The sequence below is a fragment of the Sinocyclocheilus anshuiensis genome, unplaced genomic scaffold (genome assembly GCF_001515605.1).
Source record: "Sinocyclocheilus anshuiensis isolate Anshui unplaced genomic scaffold, SAMN03320099.WGS_v1.1 scaffold1386, whole genome shotgun sequence".
NCBI lineage: Eukaryota > Metazoa > Chordata > Actinopteri > Cypriniformes > Cyprinidae > Sinocyclocheilus > Sinocyclocheilus anshuiensis.
Genome location: NW_015555701.1, coordinates 48,538 through 61,253, shown reverse-complemented (window position 1 = coordinate 61,253; position 12,716 = coordinate 48,538). Strand labels below are relative to the sequence as shown.

Below are 12,716 nucleotides of genomic sequence, written 5' to 3'. Positions count from 1 at the left end.
CATTACCTCTTGCTCTGCCATTGACAGAATTTTCCAGCTTTCCATATTTTCACTGGTATACGGTAGGGGGCGCTATTACACATCTTCTAAAAAAATACTGAATCTCTGGATCAAACCATAGACTGTAAAAAAAATGGACGACGTGTGTCCACTTCCTTGCACTAAAGAAAAGTTGAGCCAAAACATCCCAGAATGGCCGGTGTCATCTTGCGCCAATGACGTAATTTGGAGCCAGAGTCTGCACAGTAGTGATTCATTTGGAGCCCGTGTCTGCGCAGTCTGCGCACTAGTGATTCATTTGGAGCCCGAGTCTGCGCAGTAGTGATTCATTTGGAACCAGAGTCTGCACAGTAGTGAATCATTTGGAGCCTTAATCTGCACAGTAGTGATTCATTTGGAGCCTGAGTCTGCACAGTAGTGATTAATTTGGAGCTTGAGTCTGCACAGTAGTGATTCATTTAGAGCTTGAGTCTGCGCAGTAGCGATTCATTTGGAGTCTGAGTCTGCACAGTAGCGATTCATTTGGAGCTAGAGTCTGCACAGTAGCGATTCATTTGGAGCTAGAGTCTGCACAGTAGCGATTCATTTGGAGCTAGAGTCTGCACAGTAGCGATTCATTTGGAGCTAGAGTCTGCACAGTAGCGATTCATTTGGAGCTAGAGTCTGCACAGTAGCGATTCATTTGGAGCTAGAGTCTGCACAGTAGCGATTCATTTGGAGCTAGAGTCTGCACAGTAGCGATTCATTTGGAGCTAGAGTCTGCACAGTAGCGATTCATTTGGAGCTAGAGTCTGCACAGTAGCGATTCATTTGGAGCTAGAGTCTGCACAGTAGCGATTCATTTGGAGCTAGAGTCTGCACAGTAGCGATTCATTTGGAGCTAGAGTCTGCACAGTAGCGATTCATTTGGAGCTAGAGTCTGCACAGTAGCGATTCATTTGGAGCTAGAGTCTGCACAGTAGCGATTCATTTGGAGCTAGAGTCTGCACAGTAGCGATTCATTTGGAGCTAGAGTCTGCACAGTAGCGATTCATTTGGAGCTAGAGTCTGCACAGTAGCGATTCATTTGGAGCTAGAGTCTGCACAGTAGCGATTCATTTGGAGCTAGAGTCTGCACAGTAGCGATTCATTTGGAGCTAGAGTCTGCACAGTAGCGATTCATTTGGAGCTAGAGTCTGCACAGTAGCGATTCATTTGGAGCTAGAGTCTGCACAGTAGCGATTCATTTGGAGCTAGAGTCTGCACAGTAGCGATTCATTTGGAGCTAGAGTCTGCACAGTAGTGATTCATTTAGAGTCTGAGTCTGCACAGTAGTGATTCATTTGGAGCTTGAGTCTACGTAGTAGTGATTAATTTAGAGCTTGAGTCTGCACAGTAGTGATTCATTTAGAGTCTGCACAGTAGTGATTCATTTGGAGCTGGAGTCTGCACAGTAGTGATTCATTTGGAGCTTGAGTCTGTGCAGTAGCGATTCATTTGGAGCTTGAGTCTGCGCAGTAGCGATTCATTTGGAGCTTGAGTCTGCGCAGTAGTGATTCATTTAGAATCTGCGTCTGCACAGTAGTGATTCATTTGGAGCTAGAGTCTGCACAGTAGTGATTCATTTGGAGCTTGAGTCTGCACAGTAGTGATTCGTTTAGAGCTTGAGTCTGTGCAAGTAGCGATTCATCTGGGGTCTGAGTCTGCGCAGTAGCGATTCATTTGGAGTCTGAGTCTGCACAGTAGCGATTCATTTGGAGCTTGAGTCTGCGCAGTAGTGATTAATTTGGAGTCTGAGTCTGCACAGTAGCGATTCATTTAGAGCTTGAGTCTGCACAGTAGTGATTCATTTGGAGCTTGAGTCTGCGCAGTAGTGATTCATTTAGAGCTTGAGTCTGCACAGTAGCGATTTGTTTAGCGCTTGAGTCTGAGCAGTAGTGATTCATTTGGAGTCTGAGTCTGCGCAGTAGCAATTCATTTAGAGCTTGAGTCTGAGCAGTAGTGATTCGTTTGGAGCCCGAGTCTGAGCAGTAGCGATTCATTTGGGAGTCTGAATCTGCGCAGAAGTGATTCATTTGGAACTTGATTCCACACAGTGAACATTTATTTAGAGCCCGAGTATGCACAGCAGTGATTCATTTGGAACCCAAGTCTGCGAAGTAGTGTCTTATTTGGAGCTGAAGTCTCTGCAGTAGCAGTTTATTTGAAGCCCAGGCCTGCGCGGTAGCGATTCGTTTGGGAGTCTGAGTCTAAACTGTAGTGATTTGTTTAGAGCTTGTTTCTGCACAGTAGTGATTCGTTTAGAGCTTGAGTCTGCGCAGTAGTGATTTGTTTAGAACTTGAATCTGCACAGTAGTGATTCCTTTGGAGCTTGAGTCTGCGCAGTAGCGATTCATTTAGAGCTCATGTCTGGTAGTAGCGATTCATCTAGAGCTCGAGTCTACGCAGTAGTGATTTGTTTAGAGCTCGAGTCTGCACAGTAGTGATTCATTTAGAGCTCGAGTCTGCGCAGTAGTAGTGATCTTGAGGTGGAGCCACGATATCAAAGTCCCACACAAACTCCTGCAGACCCAATCTGCGAAGTAGTGTCTTATTTGGAGCTCAAGTCTCTGCAGTAGCAGTTTATTTGAAGCCCAGGCCTGCGCGGTAGCGATTCGTTTGGGAGTCTGAGTCTAAACTGTAGTGATTTGTTTAGAGCTTGTTTCTGCACAGTAGTGATTCGTTTAGAGCTTGAGTCTGCGCAGTAGTGATTTGTTTAGAACTTGAATCTGCACAGTAGTGATTCCTTTGGAGCTTGAGTCTGCGCAGTAGCGATTCATTTAGAGCTCATGTCTGGTAGTAGCGATTCATCTAGAGCTCGAGTCTACGCAGTAGTGATTTGTTTAGAGCTCGAGTCTGCGCAGTAGTGATTCATTTAGAGCTCGAGTCTGCGCAGTAGTGATCTTGAGGTGGAGCCACGTTATCAAAGTCCCACACAAACTCCTGCAGACCCAATCACAAACACACAATCATGGCACCACACCCCATTTTTCTAGCGTCAAATGTCTAAATACAAATAAACTAAATACAAACTTAGCAAACTAACAACAAACTCTTGAACATACATCAGCATAATAAAAACTACCTAAAACGACAGAAGCCATCTTTGCGGAAAATTTATTTTATTTTATTTGGCTCCCTTCCTATTGGTTTACATGGGGGGCGGGTTATGACCTATACTGCAGCCAGCCACCAGATCGAAATGTTTTGGCTTCACTTTTCAGCATTTATTATCAGATATGACTGTAATAGTTGAGTGTATGTTGTTGTACCTCTGTAGCTCGTAAGTGTGTGCGTCGCTCTGCTCCGTCTCTGCGCTGCTGCTGATTGGCTGGGGTTTGTTCTGCTCAGCAGGAAGTGACATCAGCTCAGCGGTGATGGATTCTCTGAGCCGCCACACCTGATTCTGCAGCACATTCACATTCACACTGACATCTGATTCAGACTGTTGCTAGATGAAGATCACTAATGTGAATAGATGACGCCTCTGTAAATTTGTAAATTTCATAAAAAAATCAAAAATATATAAAAACGTAATTTTTGATTAGTAATATGCATTGCTAAGAACTTCAATTGGCCAACTTTAAAGATGATTTTCTCAATATTTAGATTTTTTTGCACCCTCAGATTCCAGATTTTCAAATAGTTGTATCTCAGCCATACACCAATGGAAAGCTGATTTATTCAACTTTCAGATGATGCATAAATCTCAATTTCAAAAAAATTACCCTTATGACTGGTTTTGTGGAAATATTATTAACAAAACTCTAAATATGTGATAATCTGTAAAAATGTCTATTTTATAAATATGTCTGTTTTAATGTTTATCTTTATACTTTTTTTGATTATTTATACTTGTTTTTGTTAATTTATTTATTCTTTCATTTTATTATAATGTGTCTTGTTGTTGTTGATTTCATATGTATGCACTGGAAGGTTCATTACCAAAAAACAATCATTAGCCCTATTCGCACAGGATTAGTATTATCTGGAGACCTCGTGTGATTTAGAAATGAAATCATGGGAAAAAATCTCTTTCTAAATGTACATCAAGAAGATTACTTATTGTGGTTAATTTTTTAATAAACCCATGTTAAATTGTTTAAGTTTCATGACTTCAATTAATAAGTCATGCCATTAGATTATTACATTTTATTTAACCATTAAAATGGAATCCAGAAAAGTTCAAACAAAATCAAAAACTGAATCCAGCAAAATTAAAACGGGGGAAAAAAACAGAATTTGGGAAAATTACAATGTATTTTATAGGCCTCTAAAATGTAGTTTTTGTTAAACTTTTGATCACTCAAATGTTATAGAACCATTAAAACGGAATCCAGAAAAAACGTGAATTTGGTAAAATAAATAAATAAATAAAACAGATTTCATAAAGCCCTACTTACATTTAATGTTTTTCAGAAATGTTGTTTTATTTTTTCCCAAATTCTCTGTTTTGAATTCCATTTTAATGGCTTGATTTAATTTTAATAATCAGAAAGCACATCTAATCCACTGAATTCATAAAACTTTATCAATTAAATTTTTTAAGAATAACAGCGCCCTATGAAATTTCTATTTTTTTTTCCCCAGAAATTCTGTGTGGTCTGTTTGAATTTCTCTGGATTTTATGATGTAATACATATTTACAGTAAATTCCATTTTTATGACTGAATTTCATGATTTTGTTGATGTTTTCATCGATCAGTGTTCACCGTACCAGTTTTCCCTGCAGGTGGAGCAGATCTCTATCCTGCTGCTGGTTGATCTCCATCATGATGTCTCTGCTGCGGTCCAGTGCTCCCGTCTCTCTGTACGGCACAGCAGAGTGAGAACATCTTATGGTGTGTGTTCACACCAAACGTGAATTTAATCATTCGCATGACTAGATTACATACAACCTCAATGCAAGTATGCAAATAGAGGCGAATTCGCACTGGGCGACGCAAATGATGCGAAACACACGATATTCGCCTAAATCCAGAGGTCGCATTAACCGAAAATTTTCCGTCATTGACAGAATTTTTTTAGCAGTGACGGGAAAACCTGAAAGCCGTCCGTCACTTTGACAGATTACACTGAGGGTGATCTACTGTAATTTAAAACTGTAATTCCCACCCAGTATTTATTGCTTGAATTTCCTAATAAAATGGACATAAATTTGAAATCTGAGACTTTGTTTCATATCAAAAGTAACAACGCACAAAGCTTAGCCTATTGTGATTTATTGGACATTCATCAACTGAAAACAGAGTCGATTGGAATTTAAGAATCGATATTGGTTCATAAAAATGAGAATCTATTAAAATCGAGAAATCTTTTTTTTTTTACCAAGCCCTAGCATATTTTGTTGTTTTTAGTGTCTTGAACATGAAAAGTGTTGTATTTTATTAGCATGGCTACAGAGATGCTGCTATCAATAAAAAAAAATATCACTAGCTATGTTTCCATCCAAAGATGCGAATTTAACTTATGCGCAAAACTGGAATATCGCATAAAACATTTGCGAATAAAGCACCGTTTCTATCCAACGAGTCAAAGAGAACAAAATCGTCACTTCCTGATAAACTGGCACTAAATATCTCTAAGAAAACTAGGAGAAGCCACTGAATATAATAAGTTTCATATTTAATAAACTACTTGCACCTCAGAAAGCAGACGTAACACAATAAATGCGGTCATTGCTTTGCTGTTTGGGAACGCAGTCGTGTAAGACAGTAATTATACAGAAATACTTTGACGACAGACTTTCCTCAGGCATTTCAGAATGACCAAAACAACATATAGATGCTGTGAACGAGATCGGTCCGCTGCTAGTCAAGTTATCCCGTCTCATAGCACAAAGTCACATGACTTTTTCAATGCGCATGGTGGAATTTATTCGGTAAATGTGTTTCCATCTTAATTTATGTGCATTTTTTTTCTTATCGGATAAAACATTTATCCTACTCAATTGTGCGCATAAGTTTTTTTATGCTAATTTTTAGAATTTATGCGCATCTTGGCGTTTCCATCCAGCGTTTTTTTATGCGATATTCCAAAATGTGCATAAAAATAGGTGGATGGAAACATAGCTAGTGAATATACAGCAGTAAAATGTAACACACAATAATGCAGGATCAATACTAGTGCTGTCAAACGATTAATCGTGATTAATCGCATCCAAAATATACGTTTTTGTTTACATAATATATGTGTGTACTGTGTATTTATTATGTGTGTATATATGAATACACACACATACAGTATATATTTAAGAAAAATATGTTATATTTGTATATTAAATATATTTATATTATATAAATTATATAAATGTAAAATATACATGTAAATGCATGTAATTATTTTCAAAATATATACTGTATGTGTGTGTATTTATGTATGCATAATAAATATGCACAGAACACACACACATATGTTATGCAAACAAAAACTTTTATTTTGGATGCGATTAATCGTTTGACAGCACTAATATATACTCATCCGCCTCTGAAACCAGACACATCAGCATTTGGCTTTCCAGCATATATGGGACTTCCACAACAGGTAGTTAGTTAGTTAGTTAACATCTAAAATAACATCTTGTGAGTAATATAGAGCGAGTGACGCGATGCGCATATTCGCTTCGCATTTGGTGTGAACACACCATTAAAGCTGCGCTCAACAATAAAGCTGCTGATGAAGAGTCACTAACCTGGTGGCTGTGTAAGAGTAGCCTACAAACGCCAGATGAAGCCCAACCGGCGCTCGCTCCATCACGTCACTCAAGCTTTCCTGAACACAAGAGCAGAAGAGTCAGATCACGCTGAGATTCACCATCTCCATGAAGGATCTGATGGCTTGGGTACCGTGTCGCTCAGACAGTCGTCTAGCACGTCGAAGTTGGAGGTGTCTGTGGCGTTGGAGACGTCAGGACGGTACGGAGGAGGGAGAAGATGAAGGGAACTCCAGTCCAAACCTGTGAAGAACGGGTGTTTTCTGAAGTCCATGGAACCCCGTGAGCCCAACCTCTCGCTCCTGTCGCAGATCAGAGCGCTGATGAGTGACCTCGCCTCCTCGGACACCTCAGGCCCCGGAGGAAACTCAAAATAATCCTGTTCAGACAGAAACACACACTCAGCGCTTCATCTACAGTATATTCATGCCTTATTTTTTACAAACATGCGCAAATCGCAGAATCCTGCAAACTGTCATGGAACTGGTCAAAAATTGTCTGGCAGACTCAGAAATCTACATGACAACCTGTCAAATTAAAAGATCAGTTTAACGAAGAAATTATGACAGAAATATATTACTATTGTATATTAAAGCTTACTTCTCAAAACAGAAATAATAATAATAGTAGTAGTAATTAATTAAAAGATCAGTTTAACTTGAAGAAATTATGACAGAAATATATTACTATTGTATATTAAAGCTTACGTCTCAAAACAGAAATAATAATAATAATAATAAATTAAAAGTTCAGTTTAACTTGAAGAAATTATGACAGAAATATATTACTATTGTATATTAAAGCTTACTTCTCAAAACAGAAATAATAATAATAATAGTAATAATAATAATAATAATAGTAGTAATACATTAAAAGTTCAGTTAAACTTGAAGAAATTATGACAGAAATATATTACTATTGTATATTAAAGCTTACTTCTCAAAACAGAAATAATAATAATAATAATAGTAATAATAATAATAATAATAGTAGTAATACATTAAAAGTTCAGTTTAACTTGAAGAAATTATGACAGAAATATATTACTATTGTATATTAAAGCTTACTTCTCAAAATAGAAATAATAATAATAATAATAGTAGTAGTAGTAATAAATAATAATTTACTACAGCACAAAAATGCTAAACCTCTTCACCACAGCTCACCAAAATAAAAGTTTGGTTTAACTTGAAGAAAACATGCAGAAAAGTATCATTATTGTATACTAAAATGTATTTCTCAAAATAATAATTATATAGAAATATCACACAGAATTACACAATTTTTCATCCATGTTTTGTTTTAATTTAAACAGAAAACTTCTGTTGTGCATCACTTTGTTTGCTAAAAAAATATAGTAATAATAATTTAACCACCTTTTAAAAGATTAATCAAATTCTTAAAAGTTTTACACATTCGATTGCCATGGTTTTTGATAGTAAATTTGTATTAAATCATAAAACACAGAATCCAGAAATATTGAAACAGATAAAACAGAATTTCTGAAAAATAGGGCACCATTACTGTTTTGTGAATTCAACTGATTTTGAATATTAAAAGTTATTTGAAACCATTAAATATGGAATTTCATAGAGACCTACATTAGGCAGACGTTTTATTCAAAGTAAATGTTAGTTATATTGAATTGAAGGTACAGTGTACATGTTTACATGTTTTATAACTTATATTTGAGTGCTGTGCTCTACTGTATGAACTACATGAACACTTCTATTGTCCTATTCATCAAAAACAGACATAATTTAGTTTTTGGTGAGCGTTATCTCCTGCTGTTTGGGAATAATTGCATCTATCCTACTTCCTCCTCACTGCTTCCCCAACTGGACTAGTTAGTTTCCTGAACTCCAGCTGTCACTGACTTGTAAATGTGGACATTCACCTTTAACTTTCTGACGTCAAACGAGTTGTTTTTACTGTTTAGTTTAGCTTTTTTTCACTGAAGAGGAAGCTCTGAAACATACAGCATGTTTTTATCGTACAATGAACTAATAAAAATGATCAAGGAAGAGTCAGTTTCTCATGGTGTGAGTTCTTTAAGTTCACCAGTGGTCACTAATGAACTACTTTCCTCTCTGAAGTCAAGCCACATTTATTTCTATAGGGCTTTATACATTACAGATTCTGTCGAAGCAGCTTCACAGTAATACATAGGAGAATAACAGTTAATGTTGCAAAATTCATCAGTTATGATCAGTGTTGGGGAAAGTTACTTTTAAAAGTAATGCATTACAATATTGCATTACTCCATAAAAAAAGTAACTAATTACGTTACTTAGTTACTTTTGTATGGAAAGTAATGCGTTACGTTACTTTTGCGCTACTTTTTAAATCTGGACAGGGCTTGCTTGTTTGTTTTTAAAATAAAAAAGTTATATTTTTGGCAAATATAAAAGACTTTTCACACCAAAAGTGAAATGAATAAGCCTCAGGCTGAAGGGAAAGTACATTTACGTCCGTACAGTAGAATGCAGAAGAAGACATTTCAACACACTTCAGCAATAAACAAAGACACACAAATGTTCGTCTAGAGTAATTTGTGCTTATTAGTACGGTTGAACTGGATCATCGAAGGGGTTGAACTGAATCATCGAAGGTCAGAAGCAAAGACTTTGGTTAATAGAATGGGATTAAATACATAAAGCATATTTGTGTTGTTTAACATTTAATTATTGCAGGTTTGCGTCATATTCTGAGTTGCATTATTTTTATTAATTTTGAGGAATACTGAATCTGTGTGGGGTTTTTTTTGTGAGTGAGATGAATTAATGCATATTCTTATTTATTCTAGAACTACAGTAACATCTTCTGATTTCTGTCACCATGGCGACACGAGAGCTGTCAATCAATAAATTGAAAAAAAAAAGTAACTTGCGTTACTTATTTGAAAAAGTAACTCAGATATTCTCTTGTAAATTAAAAAGTAATGTGTTACTTTACTAGTTACTTGAAAAAAGTAATCTGATTACGTAACTTGCGTTACTTGTAATATATTACTCCCAACACTGGTTATGAAATCAAAGCTGTAACTACAGAAGACAACAGTGCCATTATCCAGTTCAATCCAGGTTTGTTCTAGTCTCACGGTGTCAGTGCAGTTAAATCAGTGCTATTACTGAATATTTAGAGTCTTTCTGTACTAGAATTATGTTTGGTGACAGAAGGGCTGGGTGAAAAATATTACCACAAAACCTTTTCCCACTTTTTTTTAAATTTTCTGTCAAATAAGATGCAGCACAACAGAAATGTGGATGGATGGAAAAATATCTTGGTTGTACGATATTCCTTAAATAATTATATTATTAATATTTTGAGAAGTACGTTATATAATAGTAATATACAGTGATGGGAAAGTTATACTAATTAGTAACACAAAATTAGTAACTAAATGTGTTACTTTGTTACATTTTTGTAAAGTAATCTGTTACATTACTTTTGCATTACTTTTCTCTCACCTGGGCTGACCTTGCTAAAAAAGCAACAACAACAACAACAAAAAAACAATAACAGTCATATTTGATCAATAATTTAAAACACACACACACACACACACACACACGTGATGTTTAACTAAAGTCATTTTGTAACTAAAGTAACTTGCTTTACTTATTTTGAAAGTAATATTTAGTTGTAAATTTTAAAGTAATGCGTTACTTTACCAGCTGCTTGAAAAAGTAATCTGATTACGTAATTTAAGTTACTTGTAATTCGTTTCCCTCAACACTGGTAATATACATAAAATACTACTACATTTCTGTCATAATTTCTTCAAGTTAAACTGAACTTTTATGTTGTAGGTTTGTGGTGAAGATCTGTGAGTCTCAGTGTGTGTTTGACGGTGGTTTTTCTCAAAGTAAACTCTCAAGTGACTCTCAAAGCAGCTCTAGAGATGAAGTTCATGTGCTTATATATTGAGATGCAGACGTAAAAAACACAGCGAGTGTCACGTGTGTTTGAGTTTGTTTAGTAGATGAAATTAAAGCACTTGTTCACACAGACACGCAGAACATGCAGACTATTAGACACACGCACTGACTGCTGCTGTCACCTTTATTTCCACTGTGTGATCAGCAGAAATCCTCGTTATCAACATAAAATTTTATAGCAATCTCCATATGATATTGCTTATCATTCAACCCTGCATCCTAGCACTTTAACCACTAGACTACAGCGTCCTAAAGCAGCACTCCTTTACCTTGAAGTAGGGCTGGGCGATTTTTCAGATTTTATTGATTAATTCGAATTTAATGTTTTGCCACGATTTTATTTTTTTATAAATTGAGGAATCTCGATTTTGAATAGAAATATTACCAAACATTAGAATTAGACACTTTGACAATATGACAATGATAACATTAAAGAGAAAAGAATGATCAACTGTTCCTGTGTGACGCGCTCAGTGAAGGACCATAAGTAGAATATAGTGCGAGGTGCAGTTCACACAGAATGAGCTTTTGTGTTGATAAAGATGCGACGCGGCAGCGGAAAAGGAAAAAATGCAAGAAGATGGGAGTGAACTTCTTTTAACTTGAGCGGCGTGTTGTTAGAAAGCCGTTTCATTCAAGAGACGTGAGTGCAACAGTCAAATACGTCCATGTTTACACAGAAAAACAATGGAAAAGCAGCGCAATCGAATAAAAAACCTGTAAAGAACTACTGCTGTATGTCTGATATTTCATGTTTGCATCACGGTGACTGATGACTGAAAGCTGCTGTTCATTGTTTTTACAGAACATTTATAGTTAATAATAGTCTACTGGTGTTATAAGTTTTTCATTTTGAATTACCTTGACTTTTGAGAATTAGTTTTAAAGCATTTTCCTCGTATTATTTCTGAACACATAATATGTATAAGACAAGTTTGTACAAGATGTAGTTGTAGCTCATGCATCTTTTCTGCAAAGATATTTAACAAGTGATTCGTTTAACATTTACATCATGTTGACAACTTCATGTGTGCTGCAATCGGAATAGAATTTTCTTTAACTAGAGGGTTAATAAAGAACAAGTTACTTAATTCATGTTTTAGTTCATTTTCAAGTTGACTAGTTGAAAATTGTAAAAATCGAGAATGTCAAATATTCTGAAAAAAAAAATGGAGATTTTAATTTTTTGCCATATCGCCCAGCCCTACCTTGAAGTGTATTATTTTGGCATATGTCTCAGAGATGGACTCGGCGTAGAAGGGTGTGGCTCCCAGCAGCATCTCATACGCGCAGACGCCCAGAGCCCACCAATCGCACTCAGAGCCGTAGCCTCCGCCGCCCTCCACCGCCCGCAGGATCTCTGGAGACAGATAGTCTGGAGTCCCGACGGCCAGTGACGAGTGCATCTGAGAATATACAACATATGAGCACAGCGGGCCAATCACACATGACTGAATGTAGGCTTACGTCTGATAAACATCACCAGTCCGTCATCCTCCAGACGCAGACAGGAGCCAAAATCACCCAATCGCACATGACCATCCGCCGTCAGGAGAATGTTGTCAGGCTTAATGTCTCTACAGGAAGACAGCATCAAACTGAACATCCGATCATCCTATACAACATCCTATCCACTCATTTGTGTGTGTATATATATATATATTGTGACGAGCGTCCCGAAGCTTCATCAGCGTCGCCCTGGAAACAAGCGAGGAGCACCTGGCCATCATCATCACAGGCTGATCGGTCACAGCTGCACCTCATCAGGCGGCGGCTACATAAGCCACGCAAGCCCTGCCATCTAGGAGATTCCTCCATGAGACTGAGCACTAACTTGCCCTTGCATTTTTCCCACAGAAAGCAGCGTGTGACCGACCAGCCCCACAGGAGCACTGCACGGACCCTCTGCACTGGGAAGACGGAAGAGAGCACTCACGGCACCGGAGCACCTACCTGGACCTTTCTCACTAGCACCCATCACCCCAATAAATCCACCCTCCGGGGTATTGATTGAGATTACTTGTCGTGTGATTCTTCACCCCGTT

General features: G+C 37.2%; 1 protein-coding gene across 1 annotated transcript in view; it reads right to left on the bottom strand.

Annotated features, from left to right (window-relative positions):
* Positions 1 to 2,702: 2,702 nt before the first annotated feature.
* Positions 2,703 to 12,716, bottom strand: part of dmpk (DM1 protein kinase) — a 21,209-nt gene continuing 11,195 nt past the window's right edge. The window contains exons 6-12 of the mRNA XM_016464519.1: positions 12,155 to 12,248; positions 11,880 to 12,077; positions 6,864 to 7,109; positions 6,710 to 6,789; positions 4,736 to 4,826; positions 3,291 to 3,424; positions 2,703 to 2,715 (exon numbers count right to left, since the gene is read on the bottom strand). Coding sequence (XP_016320005.1) covers positions 2,703 to 2,715; positions 3,291 to 3,424; positions 4,736 to 4,826; positions 6,710 to 6,789; positions 6,864 to 7,109; positions 11,880 to 12,077; positions 12,155 to 12,248 — 856 coding nt within the window. The remainder of the gene's footprint in view (positions 2,716 to 3,290; positions 3,425 to 4,735; positions 4,827 to 6,709; positions 6,790 to 6,863; positions 7,110 to 11,879; positions 12,078 to 12,154; positions 12,249 to 12,716) is intronic.